We start from the raw sequence: 22,568 nt of genomic DNA, 5'->3' as shown, positions 1-22,568 counted from the left end.
GAAAACAAAACACAAGGTAAACAGAAAAGACAATGCTAGAGATGTGATACTACTTTATACTTTCTATGGGGTGTTCAAGGAAGACCTCCATCTCTCTTATAAAAAGGGTATTTGAGCAGGGTCCTAGAGCAAACCATATAGATATCCAAATGAAAAGTGCTTCTGGCAAACAAAATAAAGGCCAAGTACAAAGGCCAAGGGCAGGGGCATACTTATTCAAGTTGAAGGAAGGGCAAAAATGGTAGTGCAGCTGAAAGTAACTAGTAGAGACAAAGAATATTATGAAACTAGTCAAAGAACTAGATAAGAGCCCGATCATGAAGCACGATGGCCCACTGTAAGAATTTTGGTTTTGATTCTGAGAAAGAAAAGCATGGAAGGTTTAGAAGAGATCTCACTCTTACGTCTTTCAAAGATCACTTTGGCTGTATGGAGAATAAACAGAAAAATTGGAAGCAGGGAAATAAAATAATCCAAGGAAAAGATAACTGTGGTTTGCATCAAAGTCCTAAGAGTGCATGCAGTAGTGAGATATGTCTTTTCTTCCTTAAGATGATTCAGTTCTGTGAAGGCAGGGGTTGTCACTTTTTCCTTCTTAAATCCCCATATTCATTAAAATGAAGTTTTCACATAGTTCACAGACAATTTTTTTCTTTTAGGAGTACTTTCTGCAACACTTTTATGGTACTTTATGTATCTAGATCTATGTCGAAAATAATTAAGGCTAATTCAACTGACTGATGTTAAGAAAAAGTAAGTTATATACTGTTGGACAGATACTTATGCAGCATTTTATGAGTGTCTATTAAGTTATAGCACTTAAAACTTGAAGTAACTTCAAAAAATAAGAGAACAGATAATCTCAGGAGTTCAAGACCAAATGATTTCAGTTAATAGAAAATTAAGAAACCATAAATACAACAATTTCTCTTTTTTTCCATAAAAATCAATTTAGCGTTAAGAAGGAGCTACATAGTAAGATTCAATGCCAAGAAGGGAAGCAAAAATTGCACATCTACTATAAGTATAAACACAGGATAACACATAGGAAATCAAAATAATAAAAGGATGGATGAATTTTAAGATTCTCATAACTTAGTTCTACCTATATTTTTTAAAACTTTCTTTCCTCTTGATCATGTTATGTATGCTCATTGTAGTAAACTTGAACACTATATGAAAACAAAATCATCCATCATTGTACTTCCACATATAACCACTGTTAACATCTTGGTATATTTCCCTTTTCAAGCTGTGTGACTTGGAGTTAGTTGCCTCACCTCTCTGAGTCTTAGCTGCACTATTCAGAAAATGAAGATAAAAATAGTACTTATCTCACAGGGTTGTTGCAAAGAATAAATGAGAATCTAGGACAGGGGCTGACATACTTTTTCTTAAAGGGCCAAAAAACAGCTTATGGACCATATATCCTCTATCCCAACTACTCAACTCCGCAGTTGTATCATGAAAGCAGCCATAGAAAATGCTAAAATGAATGTGCATACTCCAGTAAAGTTGTATTTATAAAAACAGGCAACACTGCTTATCTCATAATGGCTTACAGCAAAGGTTCCTAACCTTTTGGTTTGTTTGGATTATTGTTGGGTTGTGTTTCTTTTTTAGCAAGCTTTGAAACTTTTTTTTTTTTAAGGATTTTATTTATTTATTCAAAAGAGAGAGAGAGAGGCAGAGACACAGGCAGAGAGAGAAGCTAGCTCCATGCAGGGAGCCTGATGTGGGACTCGGATCTCAGACTCCAGGATCATGCCCTCAGCCCAAGGCAGATGCTCAACCACTGAGCCACCCAGGTGTCCCAAATTTTGAAATTCTTAAAGAAAATCTGACAAAAACAAAAGACAAAAAAAGAAGAAAGAAAGAAGAAAGAAAGAAAGAAAGAAAGAAAGAAAGAAAGAAAGAAAGAAAGAAAGAAAGAAAGGAGAAGAAAAGAAAAGAAAAGAAAAGAAAAGAAAAGAAAGAAAAGAAAAGAAAAGAAAAGAAAAGAAAAGAAAAGAAGAGAAAGAAACCTCAGACTTACTCAACAAGGAAATGGCAAATACGCCTTTTTGCAAATAAGTTCAGAGTTCACAGACTTCTTGAAGTATATGAATGGCTCCTCTATACTATCATCAAAAAATCCTATTTCTAATGAAGTAGCTCATTTGACTTATCTTCACCACACTTCCCTTCTCTAAAATCTGCATGTGAGCACAATGAGACTGCACTAGCCTACATTCAAACTGTGTAATCCTGCCACAAATTTTCCACCTAAATTTTTTTATTATTATATTTTCCTAGGTCATTACATAGTCATCGAACACATTTTTTAGTGCTAATAGTTTATGAGGGTTGAAAAGTCTTCAACTATTTTAGATGTTCTGGTTGCTTCTCCATTTTAAATTTATTCCTTTCATTAATTACAATTAATGCTATGATGAACAGCTTAATGTCCAAATTTATATTTCCTCAAAAATTAATGCTTAGGGAAAATCACTAAGCCAAAAGGTAAAAATTACTTTTAATGTTTGTAATATATTTTGATGAATACTGGTCCAGAAAGGCTGTGATTTTTACCCCTACCAGCTGAAAATGAGATATCCATTTCATTATGCCCTTGTGAACATGGAATATAAATTTTAGATTTGACTTCTACCTGAGAGATCTTTAAGCAAGAGTTTTCAAAGCATGGTAAAAGGATAAATAATTAAGTAGAAAAATGCATATCCACTGTACCCTGGATTAGTAAGAATTCCACATACTATGCAAGGTTGTATCTAAGTAATATGGAAAGAAACATTAAAATTTAATCATTTAGGATAAATATCTAAGACATATTCCACATAAGATAACTTCAACTGGTTTGTGATCATCACAACTCTTACATTTTAAAAATAAACACTATAGAAAGCCACTGCTTCTGAGACAAGTATAGCCCACTTAGGTGGGTTAGGAGAAAAGAAAAAATTGAAGGGTTAAAACACTCCTTAAAGGGAAGTTTGATTTTTCTCTCTCTTTTAAATTCATAAACATCTTTATTTTCTGCTGCGTTCAGTCTTTTTAATTGACTTCTATTTCTACCCAGTCCACAACTGCTTTATTAAATATGTATACACAGATGCTACCATAGATACCAAATGTGGATATTCCTAGGTAAAGTATAATACATGTGTATATTAAAATGGCTAAGTACACACACAGGTTCCTCATAGTCAGGCTGGCCAGATTCCAATCTAACAATCACAAACTAGCTACAGTGCCTTAGTCAAGCCATTTACTCTCTTGGTCTTATTAGTTTCCTGATCTATGAAATGGGAACAACAGCACATGACCTGTAGGGTAACGAATTAAGTGATAAAAAACGTAAAAGGACTTATCCAGCACCTGATAGCTGGAAAGCATTCAAAATATGACTTATACATACATATATAGAATATTTAAATAAAATCTTTCAGACATGAAAAATGTAACACACACATCTCATCAGTGACAACAGTGATTAGTGAGTATTTAGAATATTGAAACTTTAAAACTGACAATGGTTAATGTTAGTAAACTCCAGTTATAGAAATATATATCAATAAACTGGGTATACATTTTATTGGGACAGTATATATACCCACTTTTATATATACATATATTTTCATTGTATATAGAGCAATGTTGTGTACTTATTAATATCTGTAGTACTCCCCCTTTTATCTTCAGGGGATACATTCCAAGACTCCCAGTGGATACCTGAAACCACAGATAGTACCTCAGCTTCTATATATACTATGTTTCTTCCTATACATCTCTATAATGAAGTTTGATTTATAAATTAGGCACAAAAAGATTAAAAATAATAACTAGGGACACTTGGGTGGCTCAGTGGTGGTGGATTTTGGCTCAGGGCGTGATCCCGGAGCCTCAGATCGAGTCCCACATCAGGCTCCCTGCGAGGAGCCTGCTTCTCCCTCTGCCTGTGTCTGTGCCTCTCTCTCTCTGCGTCTCTCATGAATAAATAAATAAAATAAACAAATAAAAAAAATAATAATAACTATGACATAGAACAATTATAACAATTTCCTGTAACAAAAGTATGACAATGTGGTCTGTCTCTCAAAAATATCTTATTATACTGTTCACCCTTCTTCTAATGATGATGTGAGTTGATAAAATGCTTATGTCATTAAATGAAGTGAGGAGAATGACATAAGCAATATGACAGTGTTAAGCTACTACTGACCTTTTGACAATACGTCAAAAGGAGGATCATCTGCTTCTGGACTACAGTTGACCTCAGGTAACTGAAATCGCAAAAAATGAAATTGGATAAAGGGGGCTACTCTACTGACATAACCACTTTTCTACCTTTTTTCTTTCCTCCTTTCACTTCTCTGTACCATGTTTTACCACAAATGGAGCCAGAAAATGAGCTTATACTCTTTTTTTTCTCAAAATTAACTGATCAATTACAACATATCACTCAGCCCCCAATGAATATAATCATGTTCTCCATGCCTTCACCTATGCAGATAAGCACCGCTGAACAAAAAGTACAGACTAATGGTCGCTCTACATTCATAACCAGCAAATTCAAATGGTTCTGTAGGTCAATTCAACATACCGCTCTAAGAAGCTACTATTTTAGACCTCCATTTACCTTAAATCTCCAATCAGCATCCTGTATTCTCAACAGATGAACTTTCCTGCTACCCCAAGGCTCCTATGCAAAGCAATCCCATTTGTGCTTTGAATCGTAACCTTCCTTTCCGTTTTGGAATCTATAAAATAATAGATTATCCCTTCTTTCTTTTGTAGATTTACCTCATCCATTCAAATAAATCACTTTCATCAGATTTTCAACACGCCAAATTCTTAGCACTGTATTTTTTTAAATCCTCACCTTTAATCCACAAGTTCTCCAACTTCTGCTCATACCTTTCCTTCTCCTTTATGTTATCTTTACTTACTGTCTCTCTTTCTTTGCCTCTCACTCCTCATACTCCAGTCTGACTCCCGTTCTCATCACTACATCAAAACTGGTCTGCTTAAAGTCACCAAAGACTTCATGCTAATTCAATGGCTGGATCTCAATAGCTTTCAATGTCAAGTACCATTCATTCATTCGATCCCTTGATTTCTGTGACACTATAGTCACTTGGAATTCTCCAACCTCTTTAATTTAACTGATCCTTCTCAGATTTCACTTGAAGACTCAATCTTTTCTACCAGGAAATTTAACTGTGGATTTGCTAAAGGTTCACTTCTAAGTCTTCTTCTTTTCCCATTCCATATTATCTCCCTATGCTAGCTTATCCAAACACATGACTTCAAATATCATCCAACTACACAGCTAAGCTGACCAGACCTCACTTCTGCATTCTGGAGTCTGTAAATCCAGCTATCTTTAAGATCACTCCTTGGCTGAGGAAAGGCATCTTAAATTCAGCATGTTCAAACTAAACCAAAAAAAATCTCAGCAGACTTCAACTTGCCCAAGAATCCAAAAATAGGCCTCTTATTAGCCTCTATTTTATATATTGTATATCTTTTCTTCATAGAACTTAAGAAAATTATAACTATGCAAAAAGTTTTTATTTTTGTTTTGTTGTTTTTGTTTTTATTATATAATGGTAAGCCTATTTCCTTACCACTGTGTACCCAATGCCTTATATAACTGACAAACTTCAACTATAATACCAATGACTCTTTTTCCTACAGCCTAGATGGAAAATCTTTTAGTTACTTTCATATTCACTTCTGCCTTAAAGGGTTGAGTATACCAAGTGCTTGGTACAGAGTGTCAGTGTACTGGACTTTAGGATCTTAAGTAATGAATTCTACAGACAGACCTCCTCTCATGTTTAGTTTGCCACCAGTATTCCACCATGGCTCTAACCAGGAAACATTGATTGGGTCTTATACTAAGAAACAGACCCATACTGCTGAAAAAATGAGCTGACCTGTCAAGAGAAATAGGGAGCTAAGAAATCAACATGATATATACTATATGAAAACTAAAGATTACCTATCTAGTGTTAGATTTATTGTAACTTAAAAATACTTTCTACTTTAATTTAGACTAGGTACTACTATAAATGATTTATAACTAGAACATTTAAATAAATTACCTTAGATTTTAAATGGCCCACCATCCTTACCATTATATATTAATATGCATTTAAAATGGTATACTGGGGGATCCCTGGTGGCTCAGCTGTTTAGCACTTGCCTTTGGCCCAGGGCATGATCCTGGAGTCCTGGGATCAAGTCCCGCATCGGGCTCCTTGCACGGAGCCTGCTTCTCCTTCTGCTTCTCTCTCTCTCTCTGTGTCACTCATGAATGAATAAATAAATATTTTTAAAAATAAAATAAAATGGTATACTAATTAACCATATTTTACTGATCGTATTTATGTTTTCAAATAACTTATTAGACACTGATTTTACCATAGCTTTCTCAAATTTAATTTAAAGTTCTCTTTTCTTCTTTTGTTTGTAATTGCTAAGGTATAGTTTAGCACTTTTTGGCAGAAAAATCAAGATTCAGTGCCAGCAATAGTAGTACTTATAGTACTATAATATATATATATATATATATATTATAGTACTATAATAATAGTAATAGGTGCCTCACTTCTGTTTAGCATAACTGCAAAATGATGGTATCATTAAAATACTTAAAAGGAATGAACTTCATTTAAAAATATTTTCTCTACCACTTTATCTACAAAATTAAAATTGAGATTGATTTTTTAAGCTAGTATGAAAGGTGATTATTGGAAAGCAATATGGGCACATTTTTAAATGCAAGATTGTATATAAAGAAGTAATGTAAATTTAGGGTCTCATTGGTTAACCTAAAATGACCTTTAAAAGTTCACTCAACCAATTCATTTTTTAAAAATTCACATATTTTCAGGAAACAAGTAGTTAAAATTTCATCATACTCAAGTAACCCAACATTTACTCCATTTATTTACAGAAAATAAGTAGGATGGTAGAAGAATAAAAAATAAAATTTATTTTTCCTGATTATAAAGGTAGTTGATCAAGAAAATATAAAAAATTAATAAGTATAAAGAAAATAATCAAATTCAGCTATAAACTTATCACTAATAAGTTACTTGCTATCAAATTTTTGGTATATTTCTTTTCAGGCTTTTTATTTACAAAAGTTAAATTACCTGCTTCTTGTGTCTTTTCAGTAATTATACCATGAAGTTTTCCGTATGAATAAGTATTATTTAAAAACACGAACAGAGGATTCTACTATATGTAACAACTCCCCTAACTTTGGTCATTAAGGTTATGTTCAAGGATCTGTTATCATAAATAATGTCATAAGGAGCAATTAGTACTTCACTCATGAAAGTCAAACTAAAATGCATTAAACAACATTAACAAAGCATTTAGCTCCCCAAATATAGCCATCAAGATCTAGGGTTCATTTTAATTTGTTTTTCCTAACTATAATACATAAATGTGTTTCCATGAAATTCGCCTTTTATGAACACTGGAAATGTCCCAAATGTGTCAAATTTTCAAAGCCATATTTTAAAAGCTAACATTTTAACTTGCAATTTAGTAATAAAAATTTATTTGCCAAAAGGAACACATAAAGTAAATCTGTGTGATGTTATTATTTCTAGCTCTCAATATTCACTATAGAGTATGTCAGGAAGTAGGATACTCTTTTCCAGAAGTAAATAAATCACTATGAATTAGTTTCAGTTCTTTTCCCTTTCATCATCTTTCATGTCTATTTTTCTTATTGAGCTGAAAAATTAATTTGAGACTTCTAGTTAAATGTGGCATATTGAACACATTTCTGCTCCTACTTGAGAACAACACTGAAATACCAGTAAAAATATTTTTGTTTCAAAGGACCTAAATCCACAAGGAGGACAATGGAAAGGGGGAGATAACAACCTTTAGATTGCTATTATTTAAAAAGGAGGGAGGGAATTCGGGAACAGGTTAATTTGTACTGAAGAACACCAGAAAAACTAGGAATCTGAAACACCATGTATCTCCAAAAGTGGAGGTGAAAGTTTCCCCCAGATCCCTTCCCATACTAGATCAATGGAATCTCTGGATTCTCTGGAGAGGCTGAACCTGTAAGAGACTCAAGAGACTCAGGGCAGGGAGGGGAGGAAAGGGTCAGAAGGAAGGGAAGCAATACAGAGGAAAAGGGGGAGGAGGGGTGGTAAAATCAAAGTGTACAAACTGAACAGTGAGACCATAAGGTACTCCCTTACCCCCTCCATCAACTAAGCTAACTGATCATATCTATAACAAGGGGAAAAGTTATAAACATGGAGGTAAAAATCATAAGAGCTGAAACAGTTGTAAGTGATTACCTCCAGGGAATTAGTGGGTTAAGAATGGAACAGTATGACTTCTGCTTTTTATGATAAACTGTGTGTGTGTGGGGGGGGGGGGACTGTTGCCTCTCTAATATTTATTCTTGTTTTCTTCTTCCTTACAAGCAGAATCACAGACATGTGTTCATCAGGAAAAATAGCACAAAAAAATACGACAAAAAAATTTCTAACATTTTTTTCAGATGGCCATTGCTAGAAGATGGAAATGAAAGTCAATGAATAGGATTTGAGCAATATATGTTTGGCTTACACCAGAGACACCCTGTTCCTGCCACTTATACCTCAGATGTGATGACTGGAACTCCAGCAACTACCCTGAGTCATGAGGCAAACTTGAGATAAGACAAGGATGACTGAGGAGAAAAAGCAAATGATGGTACTATGATGATAAAGCCATCATGTCATTCCTATACTATCCAAGATTTTTCACATAAAATATAAATGTATACAACTTAAATAAACTTAAATAGTTTTATTTAAGTCAGGTCTCTATTAGCAGCAAAATGCAATTCCTGATAAATAAGCCCTATAGGATCTTTTAAAATAAATATGTATGAAACATTTATAAAAATTCAAAATAAATTTTAAAATAATTCCAATTAATAGCAAGAATTAATAATGTATTCTTATACCGTAAGAAACTACTCAAAGAACTATAAATACATGTAAATTCTATATTCAGACTAAGAAAAAAAGACTATATTTTCCAAAAACAATTAAATTTTCATTTTTCCAGGAGCACCCAGCTGGCTCAGTCAAAAGAACGTGCGACTCTTGATCTCATGGTCATGGGTTTGGGCCCCACATTGGGTGTAGAGGTTACTTACATAAATATCACCTTTTAAAAAAAGCTTTGGGACGCCTGGGTGGCTCAATGGTTTAGCGCCTGCCTTCAGCCCAGGCCGTGATCCTGGAGTACCAGGATCAAGTCTCACATCAGGCTCCCTATGTGGAGCCCGCTTCTCCCTCTGTCTGTGTCTCTGCCTCTCTGCCTCTGTCTCTCTCTCTCCTCTCTCTCTGTGTGTCTCTCATGAATAAATAAATAAAATCTTTAAAAAATAAATAAATAAATAAATAAATAAAATTAAAAAGATTTAATTTTAATTTCTCTAAAGTAAGAGACATTAGCATGTGTTTTAAAAAAAATACGTATTTGCCATTTGTATCAGTATTACAGACATCAAGTATCCCTGAGCTCCAAAGCAAGGGTATAGTGGGATTTCTCAACTTTGGCACTATTGGTATTTTGGGCCAGATAATTCTTTGTTGTTGGGGCTGCCCTATGTCTGTTCAACAGCCTCCCTGGCCTCTACCAACAATATGCTAGTAGCAACACCACCCCCCCACCCCATGAAGACAATCAAAAATATCCCCAGACTTACCAAAGGTCCCCTGAAGGAAACAAAATCTCTAAGAAAATGTAGTATTCTTTGCACATCATTTAGTATTTAATCAAGGTCTTCTAGTTAAATAACAATTCTAGAAATGTAACATTCCTAAATTTTCTCTAAATTTTAAATGTGGGATGCAAATTATAAGATTAACTCTAATGTCTCTCTTAAACCTTCAGAGGATTTCAGACAACAGAAATATTAACAGCGTCTATCTATTTAATCTTCTCTATGTGCTAGGTACAGTATTGAGCACTTCAGGTTCATTCTCTTCTTTCATACTCTTGACATCCTCATGGAATAGATATTAATTGTAGTAAAAAAATAAAAATAAAAAAAAAAACGATTTTAAATCTATTTTAATCAATGTATCCAAGTATTTCCAGAAATACTTCTTTATCCCTCACTATAGTCTTCCTGGCACTAAACTAAGAAGAAAGTACCTTAACTCACTAGTATACAATTTATGATGAAAACATTTCAATATACCTAGCAAAAAGGTAGGTTGAATTATTACGGCCTTCAAGTATTTATGTAGTTCACAGTACCAAAGTCAGAGAAATAATAACTATTTCTTGAAATATTTTTTATACTGTGGCATAATGAAAGAGAACTTTTAGAAGCAGGCTCTCTGACGAGCAGGGAGCCCAATGTGGGGCTCCATCCCAGGACCCAGGCATCATGACCTGAGCTGAAGGCAGACTCTAAACTGACTGAGCCACCCAGGTGCCCTAATTATTTGAAGATTTATTTGTAATTTCAACCTTACAGTAGAAATTTAGAGCTGGTTCAAATCTCAGCTTGCCCACCAACTGGAACTGAAGACAAGTTAACTTGTTCAGGCCTCAATTTCAAATATGTAACTTGCATAATAAGACCAATATGAAGGCCTTAAGAGTTACTAGGCCCTCAATAAAACTGACTTTTCCCCCTAACGCAAATGAAGTATCAGTTAAGGGCCAGTTCTATTTAAGCATTGTTCAGAGTCTACTAATAAAAGCCAACCTACCTTGTTGCTAGGTAAAAGGATATGACAGAAGCAGTCCAACATTAGACCATATAACTATCTGGAAACCAACACTTTGAATCTCTCAAATCCATCATCTCGAAAATTAGCTGAAACCTCAGGGTCTATTCCCTTAATTTGAGAATTTATAATTACTGGTATTGCTTCTCAAACAGAAAAATATATCGCCAACTATTGAGTGTAGGCATAATTTATCAACATACATTACCTATTGTCTTCTGTTTTACTTTTCCTTGTGGTAAATGATAAAAGACCTTTCCTGAAGTGCTCCTTCCTCTCTCCCTTCACCCACAAAACTAACTGCCAAGAAATTTTGATTTATTTTTCTTTCTAAAAGGAAGATAAATTGGAGCCTTTCTTCTCAACACGACAAGGCTCTGTGTTTAATTCATATATTTAGTTAACTGTCACCCACCGAAGTACATATTATCCATTTTATAGATTACTTATGATTAAGTAATTTACTAATGAGCGTAAGTAACTTAAAATTATTCTTAGTAAATATTAGGAACCCAAATACTTAAAAAGAAACAATCTTTGGAAATTAGATTATATGACCCACTGCTTCCCTTACTGGCAAATAAAACAGAACTACTATACTAGAATTATACTAATCAATGGATAAAATTCAAATTAATACAAATAATCCTTTATTCCATCTTAAACTTTTAATACAGAAAAGAACTACACAAAGCTCACCTGGAAGGTGGAACTAGGACAGGAACCCTAAGAACATAACTACTGGTAATCTAGAGTACTATAAAATATGTAATGAGGTTTCAGGTAAAAGTAACATGAAAGTATGCCAGCCAGTATAACTTAACTCATAACTTAGTAATACAAAATAAAAATTCATTAAGTATTTCCTGTTTAGCTTATTTTCCTGGATATTTAGGAGGTAGTGAGGCTTTATAGAACCATCAACTTCATTTGTTCTTAAAATAATTTACTGTCACTGTTCAGATGCTGTATTTTGGACTAAATTTATTCATTTGTTCTTAAAACTGATTTCAAGATATAGAAGAGTAGTTAAAAGTTCTATAAAAATGTTCTGATCCTCAAAATTTCAACTTCTACAGCAAATAACAGTTATCGGATCAAGTAAATTAACAAAACTAACTGTAATCAAAACCAAGTTGCTCATTAATGATACAGGAGGGAAAACAGAAAAAATGAAAAGACTCGCCTGTGAATATATTTAAAAAAAAATCAACTGTAACCTAATTTTCAGAAGTCTAAAATTACTATAGATACAAAGTCTACCCATAATGTGATTTCTACATATAAAACATATAGTTAGAAGTACTGTAAAGACACTGACTAATCCTTAAATCCAGTGAATCACAATACAAAAAAAAATTCAAGAAAGTCACTAAGCAGACAACAATGCCAAAGAAAACTGACACACTTTATACCAAGACAATTTCCACCTTCAAACCAACTTATCTATGGAGGTGGGAAGAGGGAGTCAAGAAACTAATTAAGCTAAAGTGTTAAAAACACCTGAAAATGTCAACTCCATCCTTTTTCTTTCAGTGCTTGCAAAAGCATAAAATCAAATTTCAGCAAACACAATGCCCACTTTTTGTTAACTTTACTCCTACTTGTTACCACAATGAAATGAATAGCTAACTTTAATTAATATGTGAAGGATTCAAATCTTTTACTTATTCACCCACTTAATTACTCTCCGTTTAGCAGAAGAGGAAACTAAGGCACAAAGAGATTAAGTAATTTGCAGGTTACTTAGGTTACAAAGTAACACAAGTAGGAAGTGGCGGAGCCATGATTTGAACTGTATACATCCAAGATGATGATTAAAAAAAAAAAAAAAAGGAATGGCGTGTTAAAAGAGAAAAAAAATCCAAAACAGTTCGCAAAACAAAAGTGTTGTGTTGTGAATGAGAACGAAATGTCTAAACTATAAATGCATGTAGATGTGAATGTAAATTACAAGAATTCTACAGACAAGCACTCCGTTGCTATAATATTTGATCGTATTCAAATTCTAAAGTACATAAACCGTAGCGGCAGGCGACCAAGTAAATAATTTACAGTCACCGTTCGGACGCTGTAGTTTACAGGCTGCGTAAAATACACTGTGATTTAAAACATGGAAGGGGTGGTGAGGTCACCAGAGCAGCACTTTAGGGAAAACTACTTTCTCTATCAGCAGTTCATTAGAAAAGAGAGTACATGGGCCGGGAAAGCAGTGTAAGAGAAGGAAAGATGACAATCACACTGCCACAACCCCCACCTCCCGAAAAAGTGACCTACAGTGGGTCAGCTGCTAAGCCCCCTGGAGAACCGGCCCAGTGGGATCCCGAGGGGATGACAGGAGACCCTAAGCAGAGGGGGAGGGGTGGCGATGACAGGAGAGGGGGCGGTAGAGAGAGGGCACGCCACCCATCTCCGAAAAAGGGGAGAATGCGGGGAGCAAGGGGGGAGAAGGGAAGGCAGGAAATGTTGCCAGAGATCCCAAACCCAGTGAGAAGGAACAGGGTAGGAAACCCAGTAAGGCGGGACCCTCGGGCAGGAAGGGGTCTGTTCGGAGCGGAGGAGGAATGTCAGCACACAGCTTTCCTGCCAGCTGACCCTTCTTCTCGCCACCTCTCCACCCCTGACAAACTCCCACTTTCTAGCAACCCTAAACCCGCGGGTCATCCCAGCCCCGCTCCCTGCCCCCCACCTCAAGCCGGAGAGGTGGAGAAGGGATCTTCAGTCTCTCTCCTCGCTGGGCTCCGGGAGCGAACACCGGACACAGCCCTGATTCGAGAACGAGGAGGCCAGGAGACGCAGGGAGGCCCAGGACCCGGGTGACAAGTCCAGGCGGCCGACGGGCGCCTCACCTGACAGAAGCGTCGGCAGTAATCCCGACTGCTGATCCCAAAGCCGCCGACACCGCAGCCGCCGCCGCCAGCGCCACCTCTGCCGTCGCCCGCAGCTCTAAACCCAACAGGGCCTGGCGGGGACTCCACAATGGCCACGAGCTCTTCTCCGAGGCGTTCGGCCTCTTGATCGCTCTCTTCCTCCGCCATGAGGCTCTCGCCGCCCAGCGCGTACCAGCCCCTACGCCGCCGCCGCCGTAGCTGCCTCGGCTAACCTCCTCCTCCTCTAGCTCCCTCCCCCTTCCCTCCGCCCCAGCCGGACAGGCCTCCCGGCCGTCTCTACTTCCGGCTCCGCCCACCCACGCCCCCAGTTTTCATTGGAGAAGTCTGGCCGCCAATCACACACACGCCCGCCCTTCAACTCCCATTGGCCAAATCAACCGTCTGTTTGATAGGCCCTCGGTCAGTTGGTCAGTGCTGCTCGGCGGTTGCTGGGGTCCGCCTACGAGCTTTGCAGTAGGCGGTGCAAGAGGACGGGGCGCGGCGGGGGACACGGCGGCCGCCGCGGGGCTAGATCGGGCAGCGGCGGCGGCGGCGGCGGCGGCGGGTCTTCCGCCTCCCTTGCCCCCGTGCTCCTTTTTTCTTCCTCCTCCTTTCCTTTCCGGCCGGGTCTCATCCACTTCCCCTGACGGCGGCCCCGATCCTACGGTACCGAGGAGCTAGGGAGAACGAGGGTGGGCCCGGCCGTTGGTGCGGGGCGCGGGCCCGGGGCCTTCCGTCCTGAAGCGGGAGCCGGGGGCGGGGCCGGGGCGCCGTTGTCGGCGGGAGGAAGAGGGAGGAGACGGGAAGCCTGACAGCGGACGCCTCCGCCAGGCGCCTGCCGCCTCCTCTCCTGCGACTGCCGCCAACTCCGCCGTCGAGTTCCCGGGCCCACGGCTCGGTCCCGGCCCTCTCCGCTAGCGGGGCAGGGGCTGTGGGCGCCGGGGAGCTGCGCTTGGCGCGGGGGCGGGAGTCCGGACGCAGGGGACGCCCCGCGCCGCGCCTTTCTCCCCCGCCCCCGACCCCGGGCCCCGGCCTGGGTCGCGCGAGGAGGTGCCGGGGGGGCGGACGGCCGAGAGGGGACTGGTCGGGCCGGGTTGAGGTAGACGTTGGGGTCCGGATGGGTGCTGCGGAGTCAGCCGGAAGGCAGCGGCTTCCAGGACACCTCCGTGGCGGCTGCGTCGCTCTTGCTCGTCTTTCTGTCTACCCTTCTTTCCCTCCCCTCCCCCATATTTTCCTTCCATTTGTTTTTCATGTTTTACAGTAAAGGCATGACTTCCCGGCACCGCAGGGAAAATAGGGTGCAAGCCCGGGAACTATTTCCCCATCACCACTTGTTGAAAAACTGATTTGAAGGCGGCTCCGGATTTGAACCAACGAAAGTGCCAGGGTTTCAAGCGTCTCTGGTTTTACTCTGGAGACCCTTCACTGCTAAATATCAAGACGAAAAAAACGGGGAACTGATCGGGTAAACATTTAAACTTGAAAACTTGTGAGTTTGATTTCGGTCTAGTAAATTTGCAGCTTCTCTTTTGTTGGCTGATTCCTGCGCTTAACTTCCTCGTTTAAAATATCTTTACAATCTGTTGAAAACACTTTTGTTATTCGGGTCTCTGTAAAGTCGAGCATCCTCTACTGGGTGGATATTTCCCTCTGCAGTAACAAACAGATTTTTGAAAGTTACAGGCAGTGGAATGTATATAGGCCTTTCACATTAGCGCAGATCATAGAGCATTTTACGCTTCAGAAAATACTGATCATGTTTATTTTAAAGTTTGAAATCCAAATTTTAAAAGACAGAAGACTGTCACATCACAAGATTTAGGCGTTCCTAAGCGCAGATTATTAATGTTTTTTATAACTAGGTTAGAACAAAATTAATCATAATTTTGACTGATTTGTTAGAGGAGTAAAAAATACATACCACTGATTTAAAGTACAAACATATGTAATGATAACTGGTTTGGGGGCAGGAATCATATCTGTCTTCTCTGCCATTGAAAACCTATAGCCTAACACAGTATTTGGCACGTGAGAGTCGAACATTGAATAATTTGTTAATTGGAAGAAGATACAGTTAAATGTAAACCTAAACCTAATGTAAACCTAATGTAAATGTAAACCTAGACTTTATCATACTTTCCAGAATTTCTGTGAAATGTTATGTCTGTCTCTTGAGTTTATGTCCATGGGTTTCTAATGCATTGGCAATTTAGCATTCTTTTGAGAGACAATTCCTATAACCCAATAATAAATTATCTAATATAGATTAATGGAATACTCCCTTATTGCCGGTTACACTTTTAAAGGATAATTATTCAGAATGCACTTAAGAATTTTTGTCCAACGTGTTTATATAGAACAGAATTCCATCTTGAATTCTATCAAATTCATTTTAATTTCTTATATTTGGGCTAATGTAAGAGCTTAGCCCAAAGGCATGGCTCTAGAGAACGAATGGTTGTCACTGACAACATTTGTTCTTTATCTCAGGTTTTCAGTGTCCATAATGTAACGTCATAATTTTGGCAGAGATCATAAAAATGTTTTTAGGGTAAATTGAGAAATTATTAAGCTGCTTCTGAGTTAAATACTTGGAAAGATAACAAAAATAATCATTTACTTATTCCATCAACAAATGGATTTATAGACTTATATACTAGGCACTATGTTACCTTCTTAGATTTGTTCTGACTTCCCAAATGAAATAATATAAGTGAAATAAATAATTAACAAATGCATTCATCTTTAAGGGAAAAAAAAAGAGGGAACAGGTGTTAGAAAAAGCACTTTGCATATCTTGATCATCTTTTAGAAAACTCGGTAGAGATATATATATGTGCATTAAAAAATTATTTACTTTGAACTCTGTATCTTGGCTTTAACATTTTATGTCATTGTTGCTGCTGTTAATTGCAGTTGGTCTGTGTTCTTTTTCAGTTTTTGCTTTTTTTCTTCTCAGAACAATTTTGGACATTATACCCATCTTCATATAGAATTAGGGCAATTTATTTGCCCACCTGTTTGAGCAGTTTTTGAACATAATTTCCTATAATTGTGTTCCTAAAATCAGTTGCCCAGAACTGTGAAGGTAAAAGAGTCTTTTAAACTTCAATACACATCTAAATTGGATGAGACTAATATAATTAATACCCTAAATGTTGATATCAGATTGAGTTTTCCTAAAACATAGTGACATCTGAATTAGTTGCAGTTCTTTTTTCGTAGTTTTAACTTACTTGAATTTCATCAAATTCAAGGAATGGACCTAGATGTTACTAGTAACTTGCTCTGGTTTTGCCTTCCTATACGTATTTTAGGTAAGTTAAGACTTAATGGACACACAGTTTATTAATTTGAATTAAGTTTTCCGAAGTCTTTACTCTTGAAATCTTTATACCTTTTATTGTTAATTACTCTCCAAACAAACTGTTGTTATAACACTTATCTCTTATTTCTCTTGAAAGAACCTTATTCAGTATCAGAATGGAAAGATTTGTAGTGACAGCACCACCTGCTCGAAACCGTTCTAAGACTGCTTTATATGTGACTCCCCTGGATCGAGTCACTGAGTTTGGAGGTGAGCTACACGAAGATGGAGGAAAACTATTCTGCACTTCTTGCAATGTGGTTCTGAATCATGTTCGCAAGTCTGCCATTAGTGACCACCTTAAGTCAAAGACTCATACCAAGAGGAAGGCAGAGTTTGAAGAGCAGAATGTGAGAAAGAAGCAGAGGCCCCTAACTGCATCCCTTCAGTGCAACAGTACTGCGCAAACAGAGAAAGTCAGTGTTATCCAGGACTTTGTGAAAATGTGCCTGGAAGCCAACATCCCACTTGAGAAGGCTGATCACCCAGCAGTCCGTGCTTTCCTGTCTCGCCATGTGAAGAATGGAGGCTCCATACCTAAGTCAGACCAGCTGAGGAGAGCATATCTGCCTGATGGCTATGAAAATGAGAATCAGCTCCTCAACTCACAAGATTGTTGACAAGGAGGTTACCACCATTGTGATCAAGATAAATGTGGAGTATTAAAGTTATGTGTTGATTGTGTGGTTCATTTTTATATTTATTTCATTTAAAATCATGTGATGCAGAATAGTTTTGCAATGTGTATATAGTTGCAGGCAAAAAAAAAAAAAAAAAAAAAAAAACCTCACTGCAAAACTTACTGTTAATTTTAGTCACCAATGGTGTAAAGCAAAACTTAGGGTTTAGAGTGTGCTAGGATACCTGAAACCTGATGGTTATCTTTAAAATTAATGGTTTTTCTCCTGAAATGTTTGTGCATGGAAGAACTGCCCTGCTTTTATCCTGTTGCCATATATGATTATTCCTTGTGAGATTACTTAATTACTTGGATTGAACACTAGCCTAGGAAATTGAAGCTGCTGCCAGGCAACACCACTCACAGTAACATAAAGGAATTATTTCTGATTAGAATTATCTCTTCAAAAAGGAAGGGATGGTGGGAAACTGTTCTGGTATCTTCAGATCCCTTGAAGAAATGACTTTATTTCAAACTATGTGTGCATATGATGTAGTTACCTTATCCTTCAGTTCCTCAGTCTTTTTTTCCACTCTTCTAAAGGCTAATTGTGTTTAGTAGCAGCTTCAAGTGATGGAAAGACTAAAATCTTTATTTCAATGTCAGTGCCAAAAAGCCATGGGGAATTTTGCAGTGACATGATTTTAGTGTCTCTTACTATAAACAAATTTTGAACCATAAATTTCATTTCAAACATCCTCTAGAATTTGCCTCTTTTTTTTAGTGTCTTGTTAAAACTTTTCAAGATTGGCATTTTAATTTAAACAGGTAGACATTTTATGATTGAGTTTCCTGTTTTTACAGAAAGCCAGTAATTACTTTTTGGCGGACAGGTCAGATAATAAGGAAATTACTTTCTATACATTAATTTTCCCATATGATTTATAAGGCTTTATAAATAGACTAGAAACATGCTTACTTATTTTCATTTTATGTGCTTTGCCTCTGGTAGTACAAGGTTTTTAAACATGGATGGTAAACAATTGCCTAGAAAGACTGGCAAGATTTTTGTAGTAGAGACTGGCAGTATCCTGCATAACTGAGTGAGGAAATAATCAGTTCTGTTAAGGGTCAACCATGCTCAGGAAATGAGTGAACCTCACTATCCTGTAAGGTCATCAAAGTAGCTTAGCCCAGTTATGTCCTCTCTATTGAAGACCCAAAGTATATTTTTAAAAAACTAAATAGCTGAAGACTTGGACTAGAGCTTTAAAAAAAAGAACTTAAATTCCTTGAAAACATTAAAATTTAAAATGCTTAGAAAATACACTTCTATTACAAGCACTGACATGAATGCCCAATGTGACTTGGGAGTTTTCTTTGAGGTCGTTTTACCACAAATCATTTAAGATAAAAAAAAAAAAAAAAAGCCAAAGTGAAAAAACGTTATATTTTTCAGAAGCAGCTTTCCATGTCTGAGTTTCTTTGACAGACTTAAGTTCCTAGTTCAGGTTGTCAAAATGCCCATCTGATTTTTAGAACTTTATGTGGGTTTTTGTTTTCATTTTTAAATAAGCCTGCCACAAAAAAAAAAAAAAAAAGATTTTCAGACTGAATGAGTTTTTCTCGTGTTTAGTTATGTAAAGTAGCACAATAAATGCCTGGAGTAGTGCTGTCAATGCTAAAGCACATACATGAGACCAGCACCAAAACATAACCAAAATGTACTTTGCTTTTACTTCCCCTAGTAAAAAATTTGCAGGCAACCATGTTTAATTTGAATTACTTAAGATGGTAGAAGATCTAAGAAGCTAGGAAAATAATTGAGCTTTATAACATTTTCAGAGTACAAAACTAAGGTTAGATACACAATCATTCTAATTTTTCGAAATTCCATGTGATTCAGACTGCTCTCTATTTCAATATTAATTCACACTAACAGCAAACATAGTGGCAGAACAGTTTTGAGAAGTCAAACTGGATGATGTTGCACTAAAATTTGAGTTTCTAGTGGCTATTACTGATTAGATGATCATTTAGGTCCCATATGTCTTTATTTCTCCAGGCTCCTAACTATTCCCACATACAATCTATCTAGGGGCATAATTCATCCTCCTGTTAGGATTATATCATGTCCTTAGAAGCATTTTCCAACCTTTGTGGAAGATTAATATGTTTACTGATTATGAAACCTTTTGTTCCCTGAAATTGGTTAACTTTGTCTCATAGTTAAATAAATATGGCAGAGTGATTATTTTAGCCTGCCTAAACTGGTACAAATCCGTGAAACCATGGTTGGCATATGTTGGATAACAAAGGAAAATGTCTGAGGCGAATGCTGCTGTGGAGGTGTAGTGGACTTGTACAGAAGCTTTCGATCTTAACCATATAGTGTTAGTGTGATGCTATACTATTGGAAAAATAGCTTTTTTTCTATTTTATAAGTTGTATGCATAAACATAAGATTTGTAATGTTTCATTTATAAACTGCCTTCAACACAAGCTTACCTGTTAATAGTGTTTTCTTGAAGTATGGTAGTCTGTCTTCCAGAATTTCACTATATGCTTACAGTAAATAGTTACTAGCTTGTTGAAATGTTAAATTTCTTGTTTTGTTTTGTTTAATTCTGTAGGGCATATAGCAAGCCTGAAGGACATTGTAATCATTTCTTACAGGGTGAAAATGTAGAAAGATTGTGTACAAGAGCCTAAATAGTTATTTTATTCATTATCTTCTTTTAAGACTTTTTTTTTTTTTTAACAAATGCTATTTCCAGTTAATGCATTTGGCCCTACTGAATTTTGGGGGACCAGGAAACTTTTTTAAAAAAAGCTCTGCATCTTACAATTGTAATCAATTAAGTATCGGCTTGGGATTGTTCTGAAGTATTCATTGCTTAAAAACTATTGTTAAGTAACAGTTGGCAAGATCTCCAAGAAGAAAGTTCTGTGTTAAAACTTTTGCCTGAAGGAATTTGTATGTGAATGTTAATGGAAAACACGTTTAAACAAAATAAAATTTAAAGTGGCTCAAAATGAAAGCCACAAACATTTTGTCATTTGGTGCTTAGTCTTTGTGAGGGCTCTCTGTGGTTTGACTTGCCCTGACTGCCTTTACATGAGTACAGATCCACCTTAAAACATATTCATTAAAAAAGAAGATTCATCCTATAATTTCATTGAAATTCTTAACCTAAAATAAATTGCTTTAGTTTCTGGTCAGCACTGATTAACTTGTGAATAGTAAAGTGGCTGTCCTAAACCTTCGTTTATCTCCAACCATACTATCCTAGACTTCGAAGGTAAATACAGTTCTTACCTAGTGGTATTCTACTTATATCCGGAATATCAGAATATTGTATTCATTAAAATTTTACTATGTCTATTTTTGTATTCCTGTTCTTTTCTTTTTCTCAAGCATGTATCCTTAGTATAAATGTGTCATTTTTAAAGTTTTGTCTCTGACTTTTGGAAATAAATTTCAAAAAGAAATTGTTTCAGAAGTTTTTGAAAGCACATTTTGTGAGTCAGTTAACATCTAGATATTTTTTAATTATTTAATCTCTGCACCCAACATGGAACTCAAACTTGATCCCAAGATCAAGTCACATGCTCTACCAGCTGAGCCAACCAAGTGCCCTATATTTAATTTTTCTTAAGTTGACATAGTTACAAAATACCAACAGAATTTTACTGAGTTTTATTTTTCTACTACTTATATCTCTATAGGATTATTAGCCCTTAAGCTCAATATAAAAGCATATATTCTGTCAAATCAGATTCATATCATAGCTAAAAATAGCTCTTTTCCTTAAAAATTACATAGGTAATAGTTAACCTAGTAAGTGCTTTTAATTGGAAACTTTAATTTTCTACTTCTAGAAATATTAATTATGAAAGACAAGGGCCTAATTTGCCTTCTATATGTTTCATTGGGTTTTTCAATGATTTGCTATATTATTCACCACTGGGGTTAAAAAATGCTAGAAGTTGAAAGTTGTCTTGCCTTTTAGTAGTTTTATATAGTTTTGAGGGCATACATTTCTCCTATTTGCTTCTTTCTGACAGAAAATTAATGAATTTATAAAGTAATTATATTTCCTGGAATCAAAATGTTAGGAAGGACCTTAAAAAAATCAGTCAATACTTCAGCTTCCCGTTTAATATCAACAAAGCATCAAAGATCTGTCTTTACTTTTCCTAAAAAATCTCATTAAAATCTTTATTAAACCTTTTTTAAAGGTGAACCATTTGAATATATGTACCTGTGGGTCTCCTAACAGTTCCTATTTTTTTTCTGTGTCTGTGTAAATTGAGTTGTATTATGTACCTATAACACAGTATGTCATGATGCAGAGGCTCCTGGGTTCAGAGTAGCTAACCTATCCCTGTGAAAGCTAAAACCAGGTGGTACAATAGGACTACGGGTGATCCAATGCATTTGATAATGTAGGGCATGATTTCCATCTGACTACCTTTCTATATGTTACTTGATTTTAGCTGTTTATGGGCATACTACAAACAGTGAATGTATCTTACCTCTTGTTTAAATGTTGAAATAAGATCACTTAAAAGTCTATGTCCAGAATGCCTGGGTGGCTCAGTGGTTGAACACCTGCCTTTGGCCCAGGGCATGAGGAATCCTGGGATCAGTCCCACATCGGGCTCCCTGAGGGGAGCCTGCTTCTCCCTCTTCCTATGTCTCTGCCTCTCTCTCTCTGTGTCACTCACAAATAAATAAAATCTTTTTTTTTTTTTAAGTCTATGTCTTCCAGTTCTTGGTTAAATTTGAATAATATGCAATCAACTAGTATTTATTGAGTCCCTATCCTATACCTAATACTACTTTAGCCACTGGGGACACATCAGAGAAAATAAATCCATGCCTTCAAGGAGCATACATTTTAATGATAATACAGTATCATAAT

General features: G+C 36.7%; 2 protein-coding genes across 4 annotated transcripts in view; one reads left to right on the top strand and one right to left on the bottom strand.

Annotated features, from left to right (window-relative positions):
- ZNF654 (zinc finger protein 654) overlaps positions 1 to 14,197 on the bottom strand; it is an 89,402-nt gene extending 75,205 nt beyond the window's left edge. For both annotated transcript variants that reach the window (XM_025988904.2, XM_025988905.2), the window contains exon 1: positions 13,634 to 14,197. In XM_025988904.2, the coding sequence (XP_025844689.1) occupies positions 13,634 to 13,822 (189 nt within the window). In that variant the 5' untranslated portion in view covers positions 13,823 to 14,197. The remainder of the gene's footprint in view (positions 1 to 13,633) is intronic.
- On the top strand, positions 14,178 to 20,694 carry CGGBP1 (CGG triplet repeat binding protein 1). 2 transcript variants are annotated; one of them, XM_025988901.2, is made up of 3 exons: positions 14,178 to 14,320; positions 14,916 to 15,119; positions 17,119 to 20,694. In XM_025988901.2, exon 3 carries the CDS (start codon positions 17,138 to 17,140, stop codon positions 17,639 to 17,641), a length of 504 nt encoding a protein of 167 aa, XP_025844686.1. In that variant the 5' UTR covers positions 14,178 to 14,320; positions 14,916 to 15,119; positions 17,119 to 17,137; the 3' UTR covers positions 17,642 to 20,694. The 2 variants fall into 2 exon arrangements, with proteins under 2 accessions (XP_025844686.1, XP_025844687.1); XM_025988902.2 differs by lacking the exon at positions 14,178 to 14,320 and having other exon boundaries at positions 15,006 to 15,143.
- Positions 20,695 to 22,568: the final 1,874 nt, after the last annotated feature.

Source organism: Vulpes vulpes, chromosome 15, assembly GCF_048418805.1.
Source record: "Vulpes vulpes isolate BD-2025 chromosome 15, VulVul3, whole genome shotgun sequence".
In the NCBI taxonomy this organism is placed as follows: domain Eukaryota; kingdom Metazoa; phylum Chordata; class Mammalia; order Carnivora; family Canidae; genus Vulpes; species Vulpes vulpes.
This window is presented reverse-complemented; position numbering and strand designations above follow the sequence as displayed.